The sequence below is a fragment of the Crocuta crocuta genome, unplaced genomic scaffold (assembly GCF_008692635.1).
Source record: "Crocuta crocuta isolate KB4526 unplaced genomic scaffold, BGI_CrCroc_1.0 scaffold159, whole genome shotgun sequence".
NCBI classification, from domain to species: Eukaryota; Metazoa; Chordata; class Mammalia; order Carnivora; family Hyaenidae; genus Crocuta; species Crocuta crocuta.
The window spans coordinates 2704253-2722587 of record NW_027533263.1 but is presented as its reverse complement, the minus strand read 5'-3'; the positions used below and the strand labels follow the sequence as shown (position 1 = coordinate 2722587).

At 36.4% G+C, this 18335-nt stretch overlaps 1 protein-coding gene across 1 annotated transcript in view; it reads right to left on the bottom strand.

Moving 5' to 3' along the window:
* FAM117B (family with sequence similarity 117 member B) overlaps positions 1 to 18335 on the bottom strand; it is a 78272-nt gene that overhangs the window by 30199 nt on the left and 29738 nt on the right. The window contains exon 2 of the mRNA XM_077747565.1: positions 3730 to 3881. Coding sequence (XP_077603691.1) covers positions 3730 to 3881 — 152 coding nt within the window. The remainder of the gene's footprint in view (positions 1 to 3729; positions 3882 to 18335) is intronic.

The window sequence follows — 18335 nt, the reverse complement described above, 5'->3', positions numbered from 1 at the left end:
CTGAGCTCTCAGCACAGAGCCTGACACTGAACTCAAACCCACAAACTGAAAGATCATGACCTGAGCTGAAGTCAGGCGCTTAACCAACTGAGCCACTCTGGTGCCCCATGGAAATTTAGATTACTTCAGAATCCTAGGTTAACCAAGAAAGTCAAATCTACTGGGAAGCAACTACAGAGCTTATACAGAGGTCATTATATTAAGTCTTAAAAAAATTTAACACTGGGGCGCCTGGGTGGCTTAGTCGGTTAAGCGTCCGACTTTCGCTTGGGTCATGATCTCGCGGTTCGTGGGTTCGAGCCCCGCGTCGGGCTCTGTGCTGACTGCCAGCTCGGAGCCTGGAGCCTGTTTCAGTCTGTGACTCCCTCTCTCTCTGACCCTCCCCTGCTCACGCTGTCTCTCTCTCCTAGAAATAAATAAAACATTAAAAAAAAAATTTTATAAAAAAAAAAATTTAACACTTTCCTTCTCTCTTAATATTACAGTCCGATTTTAATGAGTGAACCAAGGTTTTATACAAAATAGCAAGTTGCTTCAAAAGTAGTTTTTTTAAAAAGCTAATCTACCTCTTTAGTACTTTCATTTCATAACCCTATGCTTACAAATAGCTACCTTCAGTAAATCTACATTATTGCGGTCTCTAATTTACCAAGTATATAATTTTATTAGGCTTTAATAACAGGCCATCTTAGAGTTTCTGAACTTGGACTATAATTTCAAGCCAGTGGATAAAATGGAAAAAGAAAACAATAAGCTCTTAATCAAAATAAACCCCTGAAGAGGAAAAAATAGCCTCTGAAATGTAGGAGTTCCAAGAGAAAATAACATGAAATTTTTAAAAGCAAAAGATGACTGGTTTATGTAATAAAGTAAACCAGACACCAATCACATGAATCACAAATTTACATACTCACATGTCCCCTCTGAAGAAGCCCAGGTGGTTAGGAAAGTTGGGAAGAGATTACCTTTTGAGTCAAAAGAATGTCAAATAATCCAGCCACACATACACACTTCATTTCATCCCCACAAATTGGTACAGTAAGAAAATTCAAAAGGCACCCCTTAGAAATTAGGTAAATTAAATTAATGGAATTACAACATATATTAATACTAGGAACACAAGTTGGTCTAAGTTTGGAAGGCAAGCTGGCAAATGGTCAGTTTTTAAAAGAATCATTAAAAGAATATGAGAGGAGAGGGGCCAGGAGGTAGAGGTTGGTGACAATGTAGTATTTAGTAGTGAACCAAACTCTGAAGCAGAAATGGTAGATCAGTCCTTCAGATGGTCTCTTTGACCAGCCCTGATCCACTGGCAACGACAAGCTAAAGCATTGCATTAGAGAGACTCTTGGGCTATTTGAGTTCACAGGGAATGAGCAATGTCTGCCAAAGACGCAGAACAAAAGAAATGATGTCACATTTTTGCTATCGTTGTGTCAAGTAATTAGGATGACAAATAATCATGTACAATAAAATCTTAATCAAGCACTCATTCTCATGACCAAAAGCAAATGATAGGGTGGAGGTACAGCAGGTGGGGAGATTAACATCTTTAAAAACTTGCCGCTATACTCCTGTGCTTTTTGTTTTTAATGTTTATTATTTATCTTTGAGAGAGAGAAAGAGTATGAGCAGACAAGGGTCAGAGAGAGAGAGAGAGGGAGACACAGAATCCGAAGCAGGCTCTAAGCTGTCAGCACAGAATCAGACACAAGGCTCAGACCCAGGAACTGTGAGATCAAGACCTGAACTGAAGGCAGACACTTAATCAACTGAGCCACCCAGGTGCCCCTTCCTAAACTTTTGGATGTTGCCTTTCTCTGTATTTTTCACAATCTCCTCTTCCCATTCCCACTCATCCCTGAGATACTGAGATAGACCTTGGAGTCATATGTATTTTTTAAAATGAGGAACCAGGGCTGAGTTATAACGTGAAATGTTTTGTCAAAAACAGCAACTTCCTGGAAGCACCCATCTACACTATAAAATAAATTGCTTTCATCATATTGTCTGCTCTAGCACAGTCTGGACCAGGAGTGATAAAAGAGCCCTGAGCCTCTCAACATAGGCAAAAATAGCTAATTAGTCCCTATAATCTTTAGCCTTAATCTTTTTCAACATAATTCTCCAGGAAAGCTAATAGCAGTTAACAAACTGCACAGAAGATGAAACCTACATGCCATTCTTGTTTTGACAATAACCAAAGGTAGTGATTTTCACGGCAAGCATTTATTAAATGCTTACTATCTGCCAACCACTGCTCCAAGTGTTTTATATATATTTCCTTATTTAATCCTTGTTTAATCCTCATAATAACCTTAAAAGACTGGTACTATTCTTTTCCCCATTTTATATTTTTTTAATGTTTAATTATTTTGAGAGAGATAGTGTGTGTGTGTGTGTGTGTGTGTGTGTGTGTGTGTGTGTGTGTGCAAGCAGGGGAGGGACACAGAGAGAGGGAGAGAGAGAATCTCAACCAGGCTCCACACTCAGCCCAACACAAAGCTTGATCGCATGACCACAAGATCAAGACCTAAGCCAAAACCAAGAGTAGGGTACTTAACTGACTGAACTACCCAGGTGCCTTGCCCCCATTTTACAAAGAGGAAACAAAAGCACAGAGATGTTAAGAAGTGCCTCAACTCCTAACAATAGGCAAAGATGCTCAACATTGTTAGTCATTAGGAAAATATAAATAAAACTCACAAGATAAAATTTCATACCTACTAGGACAGCTACACTTAAAAAACAGAAAAATTGTAAGTTTTGGTGACAATATGGAGAAACTTGAGCCTTTATACACTGCTGAAGGAAATGTAAACTGGTGCAGCTGCTGTGAAAAACAGTTCAGCAGTTCCTCTAAAAGCTAAGTGTATGACCCAGCAATTTCACTCCTACGTATATACCAGAAGGAATTGAGAGCAGAGATTCAAACAGATACCTACATACCAATCTTTGTTTCAGCACAGTTCACAATTGCCAAAATTTGTAAACAACCCAAATGTCCACAGATAAATGGATAAGCATGTTTATCCAACCAATGGAATATTATTCAGCCATGAAAACAAATGGTACAACATGGATATATCTTGAAAACATTTTGCTAAACAAAATGAGCCAGATATAGAAGTACAAATATCATATGCTTCCACTTATATGAAATACCTAGAACAGGCAAATTCACAGAAACACAAAGTTGAATAGTGGTTAAAGGGGCTGGAGAAAGAATGAGGACTTATAGAGTTTTTGTTTGTGTGATGAAAGTTTTAGAAACAGATAATGGCAACAGTTGCACAACACTGTGAATGTCATTGATGCTGTCAAATTATATACTTAAAAATGGTCAAAATGGAGGCAGCACCTGGGTGGCTCTGTCAGTTAAGCATCCAACTCTGAGCATGGAGCCTGCATGCTTACGATTCTCTCTCCCCCCTCCCCCTCTGCCCCTCCCCTGCTTGTACTAGCTCATGCGCACACTCTCAAAAAAATAAAAAAGAATTTTAAAAAATTTTCTTAATGTTTATTTATTTTTGAGAGACAGAGTGTATGTGGGGGAAGGGCAGAGAGAGAGAGGGAGGCACAGAATCTGAAGCAGGCTCCAGGCTCTGAGCCCAATGTGGGGCTCAAACTCACAGACTGTGAGATCATGACCTGAGCTGAAGTCAAGACGCTTAATGGGCTGAGCCACCCAGGCACTCCCCCCAAAATAAAAAATTTTAATAAACCTACCTGTGTAGCCTTGTCCCTCATGCAAGGAGCAGCCTGCCCATGACTATCACGAGGCCAGTGCCCTGCAAGGTATGGAGCAGCAAGCGTATCCAAAGAGGAAGTGCGCCGGATAATACTAGAGGGGCTTGAGGACGGTGGTCGTGTTTTGTCACCTAGATTTAAGACAAATATATGTATTTTTAAAATAGATTAGTTAGGAAACAAAGTAAAAACTAAGTATTAAACTATGTGGAAATTCTCTATCTTAAAAAAAAGACAAGTAATAAAAAGGAATAAGCTACTGATTCACAAAAACTTGGATGAGTCTCCAGGGAATTATACTGAGTGAAAATAGTCAATCTCCCATGGTTACATACTATATGATTTCATTTATATAACACTTTTGAAATGAAAAAAAAACTGAGAAATGGAGGAAAAATTAGTAGCTTCCAGGAGTCAGAGACGGGGGAGGAAAAATGAACTGGCAGAAGAAAAGCAGGTGTTATAAAAGGGCAACAAGAGGGACCCCTTATGGTAAGGAGCTATCCAGCTTTACTGTAGTGACAGACATACAAACATACAAAGGAAATTTAAACGATATAGAACTATACACATACACAAATGAGTTCAGGTAAAAATGGAAAATCTGAATTAAGAAGAGCAGATTGTACAATGTCAATATCCTGACAGTAATATTGTACTATAATTCTACAAAATGTTATCACTGAGGGAGACTGGGCAAAGTGTACAAAACTTGTGTATTTGTTACAACTGTAATTATCTCTAAAGAAAAAAAGAAAATAAGACAAATGTGTATGTACCCATTTTAAAAATGTTCATCTTGGTTTTAAGATTAAATAAGTATAACACACAAAATACTTATTTATCATTATGCCACCTATACTCAAAAGGATATAGGACAGCTAAGATAAAGTTACAGGGAAAATTCCATTGTAATCAACTATGTATGACACGTATCTTAGGGAGATTTTGTTACAATAAAACCATATTAACCAGGCTATAAGGAACTTACATTGAAGCCACATATGCAAAAATCTTTTTTCATTTCAAGCTACAACACATGTATATAAATGTGAGCAAAAAACCTAGGTAATGGGAAGTGAGAGGTGACATAAAAGAAACACCTTTATATCTCCTTTGATTCTTTTTTTTGATGGGCAAAGGAAATAGGCTTAGCTAATTTATATTTTAAGAAAGGAAGGAAGGAAATGAAGGAAAAGGCTTTAAAATATTAAATATAAACATATGCATAAGTTGGACTATATTATAAAGCTATCATTCTAGTTCTATGTAACAAATACCTTGCTCTTCTTTAGCTCATTCATGAAAACACTTTGAGACACCTATCTTCTATTTGTATTATATTATGTCTTAATAAGGGTCTTGCATAGTTAACAAGTATAAAAGTTCAGTTCCTGGTTATGTGACCCATATAGCAAAAGATTCAATTCCACTAAGATAATATTTACAGCAGCTGTGTTGCTGATAATCATAAAGCTGCTTCACAGATATGCCTGAGATACATAATTTGCTTTCAAAATGGCACAGTTATTTCACTGAAACAATGCCTAATTGTTGCAAATGCTAACCATCTCTGCATAGTCTTCCTTTTATAGTAAACAGAAAATAAATGCAGTACATATCCAGAAGTTCAAGAAAGCATGTTCTACATTATTATGACAAGTAAAAAGCAATAAATGTACATGTTCACAAATTGCCTCTAACTAAAAAATTAATTTCTACTGGGTCACAAGAAGACTGTTCTCAGCTAGGAAAAAAAAAGACATACACTATGTAAACTGGGGTATATTCATCAGAATCAAATTGCCAGAAGCTTTCTGGTACTTTTTTCCTACTATGATGATGCTTCAGTCCCCCACCAGTGCACTAACCAAACAGATCTTACTAATGGATATGATTCCATTTTGAAGATTTTTAATTATCAAAGAGGTGACTTTTCAATTACAGCTCCTAAGACTATTAAAGTTTTTTTTTTTTTTTTTTAATGTTTAGTTATTATTGACAGACAGAGAGAGACAAAGTATGAGCATGGGAGGGGCAGAGAGAGAGACACAGAATCTGAAGCAGGCTCCAGGCTCTGAGCTGTCAGCACAGAGCCCAATGCAGGGCTCTAACTCATAAACTGTGAGATCATGACCTAAGCCAAAGTCTGATACTTAATCCACTGAGCCACCAGGCACCCCTAAATTTTCCATAATGGGAGCACCCAGGTGGCTGAGTGTGTTGAGTGTCCGACTTCAGCTCAGGTCATGATCTCATGGCTCAGGAGTTCAAGCCCCATATCGAGCTCTGTGCTGACACCTCAAGCCTGGAGCCTTCTTCAGATCCTGTGTCTCCCTCTCTCTGACCCTTGCCTGCTCATGCTTTGTCTCTGTCTCTCTCAAAAATAAAACAACAGCGACAACAACAACAACAAAAAACTTTTAAGTTTTCTATAATGAAATGAATAGAAATTATACATGGTCACGTGTAAAAATACTAAACATTTTCTCCTTAGAACTCCCTATAACCCATTCTTTTGAACATTTACTAAGGGTCTGTGAGCCAAGGCAAAGACCTAGAAATTAAAAAGACTCAAGTTACAGTCTGTTGTAAGGAGCAGTCTATATCTAGCTTGTCATTATTTCATTTCAATCCAAATTCCCAAAATTGACAAGATTTGGTGCCTAACTATAAGAGAGTTTAAGGAAGGGAAGGAGCCTCAACAGTCAAAGATGACTCAAAGATTCCCATCCTACCTGAACAAAGGCTGTATTTATAAAATGTCCAGAGGAGGGGAGCCTGGGTGGCTCAGTCAGTTAAGCGTCTGACTTCGGCCCAGGTCATGAACTTCTGGTTCGTGGATTCGAGCCCACAGCTGAGTGGATTCAGCTGTGCTGACAGCTCAGAGCCTGGATGGAGCGTGTTTCGGATTCTGTGTCCGAAACACGAAATCCCGTGTTTCGGATTCTGTTCCTCCCCCACTCATGCTGTTTCTCTCGGTCTCAATAATAAATAAAAACATTAAAAAAAATTTTTTTAAGTCTAGAGGAATAAACTCTATGACAGCTGACAAGACCCTTCAGGATCAGGCCTCTCCAGTCTCACTCTGTTACCTGTACTACTTCAATCCCCACCAGGCTGAATGACCTGCAGTTCCCAATAAGTACTGTGCCCTTGCATGTGTTACAGAACCTGGTCTGGATCACCTGGCGGAAGAACCAAGCAGCACTCAGAGATCTTCAAAGGCAGGAGGTTTATTTTACACTGGCAGGCTCAGAGGAGATCACTCTCCAGAGGTCTGAGCCCCAAGCGTAAGCAGTGGGAACAATTTATAGTCTGTTACTTCCACGTTCTGCATTAGTAGTAATTCGGCTCACATGGCAAGCAGGGTAGGAAGAAGAACCCGGAAGGGGAGTCTTTGGTCAGGGACTGGAATTTCCCTATCAGTCCTGTTGGCCTTCTCATAACAGATTTTTCCCTATCACATGTCTCCATGCTTTTGTCTCTACCTAGATTTCCCTAGATAGCCCATTCTTTGGTTTGGCTAATTCAGGTTTAACCTTTCAAATTTCAGATGTCTAAACTGAAACTCAAAATTCAGTTCAGGGGCCCCTGGGTGGCTCAGTCGGTTAAGTGTCTGACTTCAGCTCAGGTAATGATCACATGGTTCGTGGATTCGAGCCCCAGCAGTGGGTTCTGTGTTGACAGCTAGCTCAGAGCCTGGAGCTTGCTTCAGATTCTGTGTCTCCCTCTCTCTCTGACCCTCACCTGGCTCATGCTCTGTTTCTCTCTGTCTCAAAAATAAATAAGCTATAAAAAAATAAAAAAAATAAAAACAAAAGAAAAAAATTCAGTTCAGATATTTCCCTTTGGAAAATCCTTTTATTATTTTTTTAAGTTAATTTATTTTGAGAGAGAGAGAGAGAGAGAATGAATCCCAAGCAGGTTCCTCACTGTCAGCACAGAGGCCAATGTGGGGCTTGAACTCACAAACTGTGAGATCATGACCTGAGCGGAGATAGACACTTAAGACTGAACCACCCAGGCACCTATTCCCTGGAAAATCTTCCTTGAACAGCCACGCTAGCCCAAGAAACACACCAACATCTAAGTCAAAAGTCCTACTGTTGTGCTGCCATAGTATGTTTCACAGAAATAGTCCCTTGACTGTTCAATGCTCCACTAAAGAATGAGATTTTGGAGGGCAGGAATTTTACTTCCCCTCCATCCCAATGATTAAGACAATACCTGATATATATACAGAGAAGAGAATGCCTTCTAATGTAACTATTCTTCATAAATATGGGCAAGTGTGCACCATACTCTTGTTAATCCAAAGCAAAGCAACAAATACTTTCTGGTATTACTTACATGTGGAATCTTAAAAAAGTCAAACTCATAGAAAAGTGATTGCCAGGGGGCATCTGGTTGGCTCAGTGGTTGAGCATCACAACTGTTAGTTTCAGCTCAGGTCATGATCTCACAGTTGGCAAGTTCGAGCCCTGCATTAGGCTCTGCGCTGATGGTGTGGAGCCTGCTTGGGATTCTCGCTCTCTGCCCCTCCCCTGCTCGCTCGCTCTCTCTCTCTCTCTCAAAAAATAAACTAAAAAAAAAAAAGGCAAAAAGAAAAGTGATTGCTGGTGCATGGGAAAATAGAAGCTCATGAAAGGGTACAAACTTTCAACTGTACAATGAATAAATAGTCTGAAGATCTAATGTACAACATGGTGACTACACTTGATTATCACTGTATTATACAATTAAAATTTACTGCATGTAGAACTTTAAAGGGACACAACTCAGGTCATGATCTCACAGTCTGTGGGTTCAAGCCCTGCATCGAGCTCTGTGCTGACAGCTCAGAGCCTTGAGCCTGCTTTGGAATCTGTCTCCCCTTCTCTGCCCCACCCCTACTCCTACTCTGTCTCTCTCTCAAAAAATAAATAAAACATTACAAAGTGAATAAAAGAGAGGCTCCTGGGTGGCTCAGTCGGTTGATTGTCTGACTTCAGCTCAGGTCATGATCTCACGGTGTGGTTTCGAGCCCCGCGTCGGGTTCTGTCCTGACAGCTCAGAGCCTGGAGCCTGCTTCGGTGGATTCTATGTGTGTGTGTGTGTCTCTCTCTCTGACCCTCCCCTGCTCATGTTTGCGCGCACTCTCTCTCTCTCTCTCAAAAATAAATAAAACATTTTAAAAAGTAAATAAAAGATAAATATGTGAGATGATGGATGTGTTAATTTACCAGATTAGAGGACTCCTTTCACAATGTATACATACACCAAGTCATCATGGTGTGCACTTCAAATATCTTAAATTATTTATTATTTGTTAATTATTATTGACAATTATTTGTCAATAAAGCTGAAAATAAAAGTAAATCAAAACAACAAAACAAAGGTTCAAACTTGACTTTGTTTTTTAACAATCAGGTCTTTAAAGAAGTTAAAGACAGCAGGGTGTGGCACTAAAAACAGCAGTCAATGCCTTGGGCTCTAGAATTCAGAACTCCCCAGCTATCAGTGACCAGTTCAGCTGGTTCCTGAGTAACTTCAATGGCAACAATAGAGCATCCCAAACCACAGCCCCTAGGTATTACATTAACAGGTTCTGTAGATTATAGATTTAGGTATTTGTAGAACTTAATCAGGTACTGCTTAAAGGTTGTATTCATACTCATTTGTTCAGAAAGGGGGAAAAACTCTCACTTTTTTCAAATATAAAAATAAAAATGCTTATTATAAAGAAACCTAACAGCACAAATAAAAGAAATACCAATAGGACACCACTCAGAGATAACTATTTTAGTATTTATTTCAGAAATTTATCTACCATTTACACAATTTCATATAAATGAGGCCATTAGGCATGCTATAACTTATTGTTGAAAAATAAAACAACAGTTTTATTGTTTGTTGAGGACCTATTTCCACTGCAATAAATACACATCTACAATGCATCACCATTTTTAATAGCTGTATGCTATCCTATTGAATGGATATACTCAATCCCATAACGATGGACATTTCTAGAGGCAGATCACTATCTTTTTATACGTAATTATCTCTGTGAAAAATTTCTAGACATCAAATGGTATATGTAAGGACACACATATATTAAAATTTTAAATACTGCTACATTGCCTTCCACCAGAAAGGATTTTGCCCTCACAAGAATACTTATTTGCCCAATCTGCAGTGTGCTTTATCATTTTCTGCCAAGCTAAAAAAAGATTTAAAATAGCATTTTAAAAATTATAAAATATTCATCTTTTACTGGCAATTTATATTTTTTCTACATTACCAGTATTTTTTTTTGTTTTATTTATTTCTAGGAGATAGAGAGAGAGTGAGACAGCGTGAGCAGGGGAGGGTCAGAGAGAGAGGGAGTCACAGACTGAAACAGGCTCCTGGCTCTGAGCTGGCAGTCAGCACAGAGCCCGACGCGGGGCTCGAACCCACGAACCGCGAGATCATGACCTAAGCGAAAGTCGGACGCTTAATCGACTAAGCCACCCAGGCGCCCCTACATTACCAGTATTTTTTAAATATTACTCCTGATCTCTCTTTTAGAGATCTTTTCTTCTGTTGAACAAACATTTAAATTAAAGGAGGTTCCTTCAGTTTCATTTTAGCTTCCTTTTCTCATTAATTTTAAGTAAAACACAATCAATTGTATGTTAAATAGCATGATTAAATTCTTATAAAAGTATATGCCTATTCATCCACTGTCTAAATAAACTTCCTCCTTTTCCCTCTCTCTCCCACCCTCCTTCCCTCCCTCAAAATGTCTCTGGAAATTTTATTTCAGACCTCATTTTATTGTGCTTTGCTTTACTGCACTTGACAGATCCCGTGTGTGTGTGTGTGTGTGTGTGTGTGTGTGTGTGTGTGTGTGTGTGTTTTGTTTTGTTTTTTTTTACAAGTTGAAGGTCTGTAGCAACCCTGATTTGAAAAAGTCTGNGTGTTATGTGGAAACCAATTTGACAATAAACTATTTGTAAAAAAAAAAAGAAGAAAAGAAAAAGTCTGTGCCAGTTTTCAAACACCATTTGCTCACTTCATGTCTCTGTATCACATTTTGGTAATTCTCTCAGTACTTCAAACTTTTTCATCATTATATTTGTTATGATGATCCGTAATCAGTGATCTTTGATATTATTGTTGTTAATTGTTTGGGGGCACCATGAACCACACCCATATAAGACTTAGAAGTTTACTTGATAAATGCTGTGTGTGTGCTCTGATTGCTCCACTGACCAGCAGGTTCCCCCTTCTCTATCCCTCTCCCTTGAGCCTTCCTTCAGACACGATAATATTGAACTTAGACCAATTAATAACTCTACAATGTCCTCTATGTGAACTCTCAGTTTCAATCAAAAGCTAAAAATGTTTAAGCTTAGTGAGGAAGGTGTGTCCAGAGCCTAGATATGCTAAAAGATAGCCCTCTTAATGCCAGTTACCCAAGTTGTGAATGCAAAGTATTTTTAAAGGAAATTAAAAGTGCTACTCCCGTGAACATATGAATGATAAGAAAGTCAAACAGCCCTACTGCTGATAGGGAAAATGTCTTAGTGGTCTGGATAGAAGATCTAACCAGTCACAACATTCCCTTAAGCCAAAGCTTAATCCAGAGCAAGGCCCTAACTCTCTTCGATTCTGTGAAGGCTCAAACATGTGAGGAAGCTACAGAAGAAAAGTTGGAAGTTAGCAGAGGTTGGTTTGTGAGGTTTAAAAAAAGAAGCCATATTGGGGCCCCTGGTTGGCTCAGTTGGTAGAGCATGCAACTCCTATCTCAGGGTCATTAGTTTGAGCCCCATGCTGGGCATGAAATCTACTTAAAAAGTAAATAAATAAAAATAATATTTAAGAAAAGAAAGAAAAGAAGCCATCTCTATAACATAAAACTGCAAGAAGCAGCAGCAAGTACTGATATAGAAGCCACAGCCAAGTTATTCAGAAGATCTAGCTAAGATAATTAATGAAGGTGGCTATACAAAACAACAGATTTTCAATGAAGATGAAACAGTCTTATATAGGAAAAGGATGCCATCTAGGACTTTCACAGCTAGAGAGAAGAAGTCCATGCCTGGCTACAAATCTTCAAACGAAAGGCTGACTTTCCTTGTTAGGAATTAATGTAGCTGGTAACTAGGGTGAAGACAATGCTTACTGACCATTCTGAAAATCCTAGGGCTCTTAAGATTTATGCTAAACTACTCTGCCTGTGCTCTATAAATGGAAAACCAAAGCCTGGATAACAGCCTATCTGTTTACATGATTTACTAAATATTTTGAGCCCACTGTTGAGACCTACTATTCAGGAAAAAAAAAAAGACTCCTTTCCAAATATTACTGTTCACTGAGAATGCACCTGATCACCCAAGAATTATAATGGAAATAGGCAATGAGATTAATGTTATTTTCATGACTGGTAACATAACATCCATTCTGCAGCCCATAGATCAAAGAGTCATTTTGACTTTTCAAGTGTTAGTATTTAGGAAGCATATTTCATAAGGCTGTAGGGCTGTAGCTGCCTAGATAGTGATTCCTCTGATGGATGTGGGTAAAGTAAAATTGAAAACCTCTGGTAAGGATTCACCATCCTAGACACCATGAAGAACATCTGTGATTTATGGGAAGAGGTCAAAATATCAACATGAATAGAAGTTTGCAAGATGTTGATTGCAACCCTCATGGATGACTTTGAGGGATTCAAGACTTCAGTGGAGGAAGTAACTGCCCATATGGTAGAAAGAACAAAACTAGAATTAGAATAGTCTAGAGATACAACTAATTTGCTGCAATTTTATGATAAAACTTGAACATATGAGAAAAGAAAGTAGTTTCTAGAGATGAATCTACTTCTGGTGAAGATGCTGTGAAGAGTGTTGAAATGACAACACAAGAATTAGAATACTACATTAAGGGAGCTAACAAAGCAGCAGCAGGGTTTGACCTGAATTCTGAAAAAAGTTCTACTGTGGGTAAAACTGCTATCAAAAGGCATCACAGGCTACAGAGAAATCATACATGAAAGGAAAAATCAATGCAGCAAACTTCATTGCTGTCTTATTTTAAGAAATTTCCAGAGCAATCCCAACCTTCAGTAACCACCACCCTGATCAGTCAGCAGCCATATAACATCAAGGCAAGACCCACCAGCAAAAAGATGACTCTAAAAAGTTCAGATGGCAGTCAGCATTTTTAGCAATAAAGTATTTTTCAATTATGTACTTTTTAAAAAATATAATGCTACTGCACACTTAATAAGCTACCTACAGCACAAACATAACTTTTATATGCACAGGGAAACCAAAAAACTAATTTGATTTGTTTTATTGCAACATTCACTTTATGGTGATGGTCTGGAACCAAACCAGCAACATCTCCAAGGTAGACCTGTATTTTGGATGTAAATCCTCTGTCAAATATATATAGGTAAAAATTTTTGCCTAGCCTGAGGTAGGTCTTTTCATTTTCTTAATCATGTTTTTTGAAAAGCAATTTTTAATTTCAATATAATAAATGTATCAGCTAATTCTAACAGTTTGTGTCTTTTATTTCCTAAGAAATCTTTGCATACCCTAAGATCAAGATTTGCTCCTAAGTCATCTTCTGGACATTTTTCAATTTTAGCTTTCACATTTAGATCTTTAATCAATTTAGATTTCATTTTTGTGTATAGTCTGATCAAGGACTATGACTCCCAGACACACATTTATTCCAAAACCACTTGCTGAAAATACTGTACTTGTCCTCACAGAACTTAGGAATCTTTAGTGAAACATGGGTTATTTCTGGATATTCTATTCTGTTCCATTGATCTCTATCTCTGTCCACAGGCAGTATAGTAGTATAAGCCCTTTAACTTTAAACTGCTATTTTTCAATACTGTTTGCTTACGTGCATTTCAATATAAATTTTAGATCTTTGCAATTTTGTATAATTTTAAAATTTAATAGTAAAAAATCAAATTTTATGTATTTTTAATGTAAATTTTAAGAACAGAATGGGAGTCATGGGAAGTAAAATAGTTTTTCCTGATCTTATGAGGAAAGATCAGCATAAGCATATATATATATGCTTATATATAATATAATAGAGTAGGTTTTAGTTAATAAAGTTGCTTTCTAGTCTGAGTTACCTGAGAGTTTTTAACAAGAAGGGATGTTTAATTTTGTCAAACACATTTTTCTGCGTAAACTAACAGTGATTTTCCTTCTTCGCTCTTAGATAACAGGGTTAAATACAGTCAATTTTCATTATTCATGGTAATTATGTACTATAAAGTCTCCAATGAACACTGAAATTGTGAACACTGAACCACTGTTCCTAAGGGATATCCAAGTTCAGACCCCTATGCGCTCTGATCACAGTTTCATCAACAAATTAATAAACAGTTTTGTTTTATGTGTTTCTGTTTAAAGACATCTAATTTAATACATAGGAGTGATTCATAAACATTGAAATCATGGCCAATACCACTATAATTCATGCCTAAGCAAAGTTTATCTAACACACACATTTTCTCCACAAAGCACATAACAACCTTCTAATGTTTAGATAGCACATCAGCACTACACTTGGAGGCCATTTAAAAAAAAAAAAAGCAAAAAGCAAAAAATAAGAAAAAAATGTAACACTAAATAGACTGAAAAGAATACTTGCTTACAGTATGAGAGCTAAAAGAAAGCAGAGAGCTTTGTTTGGCCTCAGCTGGGAATATGTGTATCAGGTGACTCAAATTTGTCACTAAATGTCTGCAAATGACCCCAAGTATCACAAGTACTGACTTTGAAGTTTACAAAAAAACTAGTAGGCAAATTTTCAAATGTGGCATCTCTAAATATAGTCAGTCTTGACTGACTTGACTGACTATATACTGATTTTTTTTTTTTTACTATTAAGCCAAACTTGTATACTTGGCATAAACTCGACTTAACTCTGATATATCATATTTATACTGCTGGATATGACTTGATCATATTTTGTTAAGGAGTTTTATGTTTGTATTTATGAAGGATACTGTGTGTAGTTTTCTTAAAATGGCTTTACATGGCTTTAATATTGGTGTTATACTATCTCATAAAATGAGATAATTGATTTTGAAATATGATCTCTATTTTCTGAAAACGTTTAGGGACAATTAGTATTATTTATTTCTTAAAATTTTGATAGAGGGGAACCTGGGTGGCTCAGTCGGTTAAGTGTCTGACTTCGGCTCAGGTCATGATCTCACAGTTCATGGGTTCAAGCCCCACATCAGGCTCTGTGCTAACAGCTAGCTCAAAGCTTGGAGCCTGCCTCAGATTCTGTATCTCCATCTCTCTCTGACCCTCCCCTGCTCATGCTGTCTCTTTCTCTGTCTCAGAAATAAATAAAACATTAAAAACATTTTTTAACAATAAAATAAAATTTTGATAGAATTCACCTCTGAAGCTATCTGACCAGTTTATGAGTTTTTAATTATGAATTCAATTTATTTCATTTCATAGATATAGGGATAAAGGGATATTCAGGTTTTCTATTTCTTCTTGTGTCAGTTTTGGTAGTTTGTCTCTTTTAAGGAATTTATCTACTTCATCTACATTGTTGAATTTACTGGCATAAAGTCCACAATGATTCTTCCTACACTTTTAATTTATGCATGATCTGTAATAATACCCTTTCATTCTTGGCATTGTTAATTTGTACCTTTCTTTCCTTCATCAATCTAACTAAAGTTTTGTCATTTTTACTTCCTTTCAAAGAACCAGCTTTTGATTTCACGGATTTTTCTCAATTATTTCATCAATTTTCTAGCTCACTGATTTTGGTCTTATTTCCTTCCTTCTACTTCGTGTTTAATTTGTTCTTCTTTTTCTAGCTTAAAATAGAAGTTTAGAAAATTACTAATTTTAGGTTTTTCTTCATTTCTAATACAACCATCTTTCAAAACTATACAGTTCCCTTTAAGCATGTCTTAGCTGTATCCCAAATAATTTATTACCATTCAATCCGAAATAATTTCTAATTCCCCAGGATTCCTAGGTGATGGTTGGTTAAGCCTTCAACTCTTGATTTTTGGCTCAGGTCATGATCTCATCTTTCGTGAGATCAAGCCCCATGTCAGTGCAGAGTCTGCTTAGGATTCTCTCTCTCCTTCTTTCTCTGCCCCTCCCCTGCTCCCTTGCTATATCAAAATAAACTTAAAAAAATATTTTCTAATTTCCATTGTGGTTTCTTCTTTGACCCATGGATTTAGAATTGTTTTTTCAATTTCCAAATATTTTCCATATAGCTGTTATTGATTTCTAATTTAACTGTTATGTTCAGAGAACACTTCTATATGATTTCATTCTTTTTGAAGTAAATGAGACTTATCTTATGGTTCAACATATGGTATAACTTGTTGAATGTTCCATGTGCAGTTGAAAAGATGTGTACTGTACTACCATTAGTACTCTATAAATGCAAATTAGGGTTATGTTTGCTGATAATGTTGCTTAAGTCTTCCGCTTACTCTTTCTGTCTACTTGTATTATCAATTACTAGGAAAGGAATGTTGACCTCTGCTTCATGAATTTTGAGGCTTTACTAATAGAAACATACACACCTAAAGAACACACTCCTGATAAATTGATTCTTTTGTCATTATGAAATATCTTTTTCCTCATCCCTAAGTCTGTTTTAAACAGTAGTTAATATTCTAGTTTTCTTACACTCTACACTCAGTTTTGTACAATGCATATTTTCCCACCTTTCTACTTTCAACCTATTTACTTCTTTAAAGTCTTTAGCTTGCACATAACTGGATCTTGCTCCAGTTTGATAATCTCTGTATTTTAATTAAAGTGCTTAGACCATTTAACACTGTTACGGGTATACCAGTTTATTTTCTATTTGTTCCATCTGTTCTTTGTTCTTTTTCTCTGCTTTTCCTAAATAATTTTGGCTTGAGTAATTTTAGTAGTTCATATACTCCACTGATACATTAGCTATACCTCTTTTACTTCTTGCTTGGCTGCTCCAAGGTTTTACAACATGCATCCTAACTTATCACAGTCTACCTTCAAATTTTATCACTTTACATATAACAGAAGACTCTTAGGGCTGTATGTTTCCACTGTTGCCTACGGTCCTTTGTGATACTGTTGTCACATTTTTATGTATACTTTATATATACATGTATACTTTATATATATATCCTATATACATATGCTTTATGTATACTTTATATATATATATATATACACACACACATATATATATATCCTATATAGGATATTACTATTTAACTTTAAGCAATTATTTTCTAAACGAATCAAATGATGACCCAAAAAAAAGTTTTTATCTCTCTCACACTTACTATTGCCAGTGTTATTTCTTTGTATAGATACAATTTTCTACCTGGTATCATTTTCCTTTCACCTGAAGAACTGCTTTAACATTTCTTGCAGTGCCAGTTAGCTGGCAAATAATTCTTTTAAAAATTTATATATAATGATATGTATTTAGCCTTCACTTTGAAGGATATTTTTGCTGGGTATGACAATTCTATGTTTACAGTTTTAACTTTCAGCACTCAAAAGATGTCATTCCAACAGATTAAGAGGTATAAACTTCCAGTTATAAAATGAGTCACAGGGATGAAAAGTACAGCACAGGGAATATAGTCATTAGCACTATAATAACATACGGTGACAGATGGTAAGTATACATTTATAGTGGTGAAACTGTGTAATGTACAGAATTCTTGAATCACTGTTATACACCTGAAACTAATATAACACTGCATACCAATTAAAGTTCAAGTAAAAAGAAGAAAGATGTCATTCCATTATGTTGTCATATATTATTTCTAGCAAGAAATCTGCCATCATTTTTTGTCCCTCCGTACATAACGTGTCATTTTTTTCTAGCTGCTTTAAACTTTTTTCTCTACCACTGTCTTTCAGCCATTTGATTATGATGTGCCTTTGTATGGTCTTCTTTGTGCTTATTCTGCTTGGGATACTGAACTCTTTGGATTAGTAGATTTATAATGTTTATAAAGTTGAGAAATTTTCATTCACTTTTTCTTTAAAAACGTTTCCCTCTCCTTCTTATCCTGGACTAAAATTATACCCATATTATACCCTGGATTACAAAAGTTCTGTTCATTTATTTATTTATGTCTTTCTTTTCTCTGTGTTTGATTTTTGGATAGTTTCTATTGCTAGGTCCTCAATTTCACTGATCTTTTCTTCATCAGACTTAAAAAAACTGATGTTAATCTCAGTTACTTTTTTCATTTCACCTAGTGTATTTCTCATCTGTACAAACTCCATTCAGTCTTTTTTAATTTTTTCTTCTCATTACAGTTTTCCTTTAAATCTTTGAGCACACTGAGCATATTTATGACGTTTTTGTATGCTAATTCTACCACCTTTGTTATCTTAGTCTGTTTTTACTGTCTTAGTCTTCTCCTGGTGTTCATGCTTTCCTGATTCTAGTAATTTTTTATTGGGTGCTGTACAGAATGATATACCTTTAAGTGTCTAGATTTTGTTATCTTTCTTTAAAGATTTTTAGGCTTTGTTCTGAAAATCAGTTAAGTAACCTGTGGATCAGCTTTATCT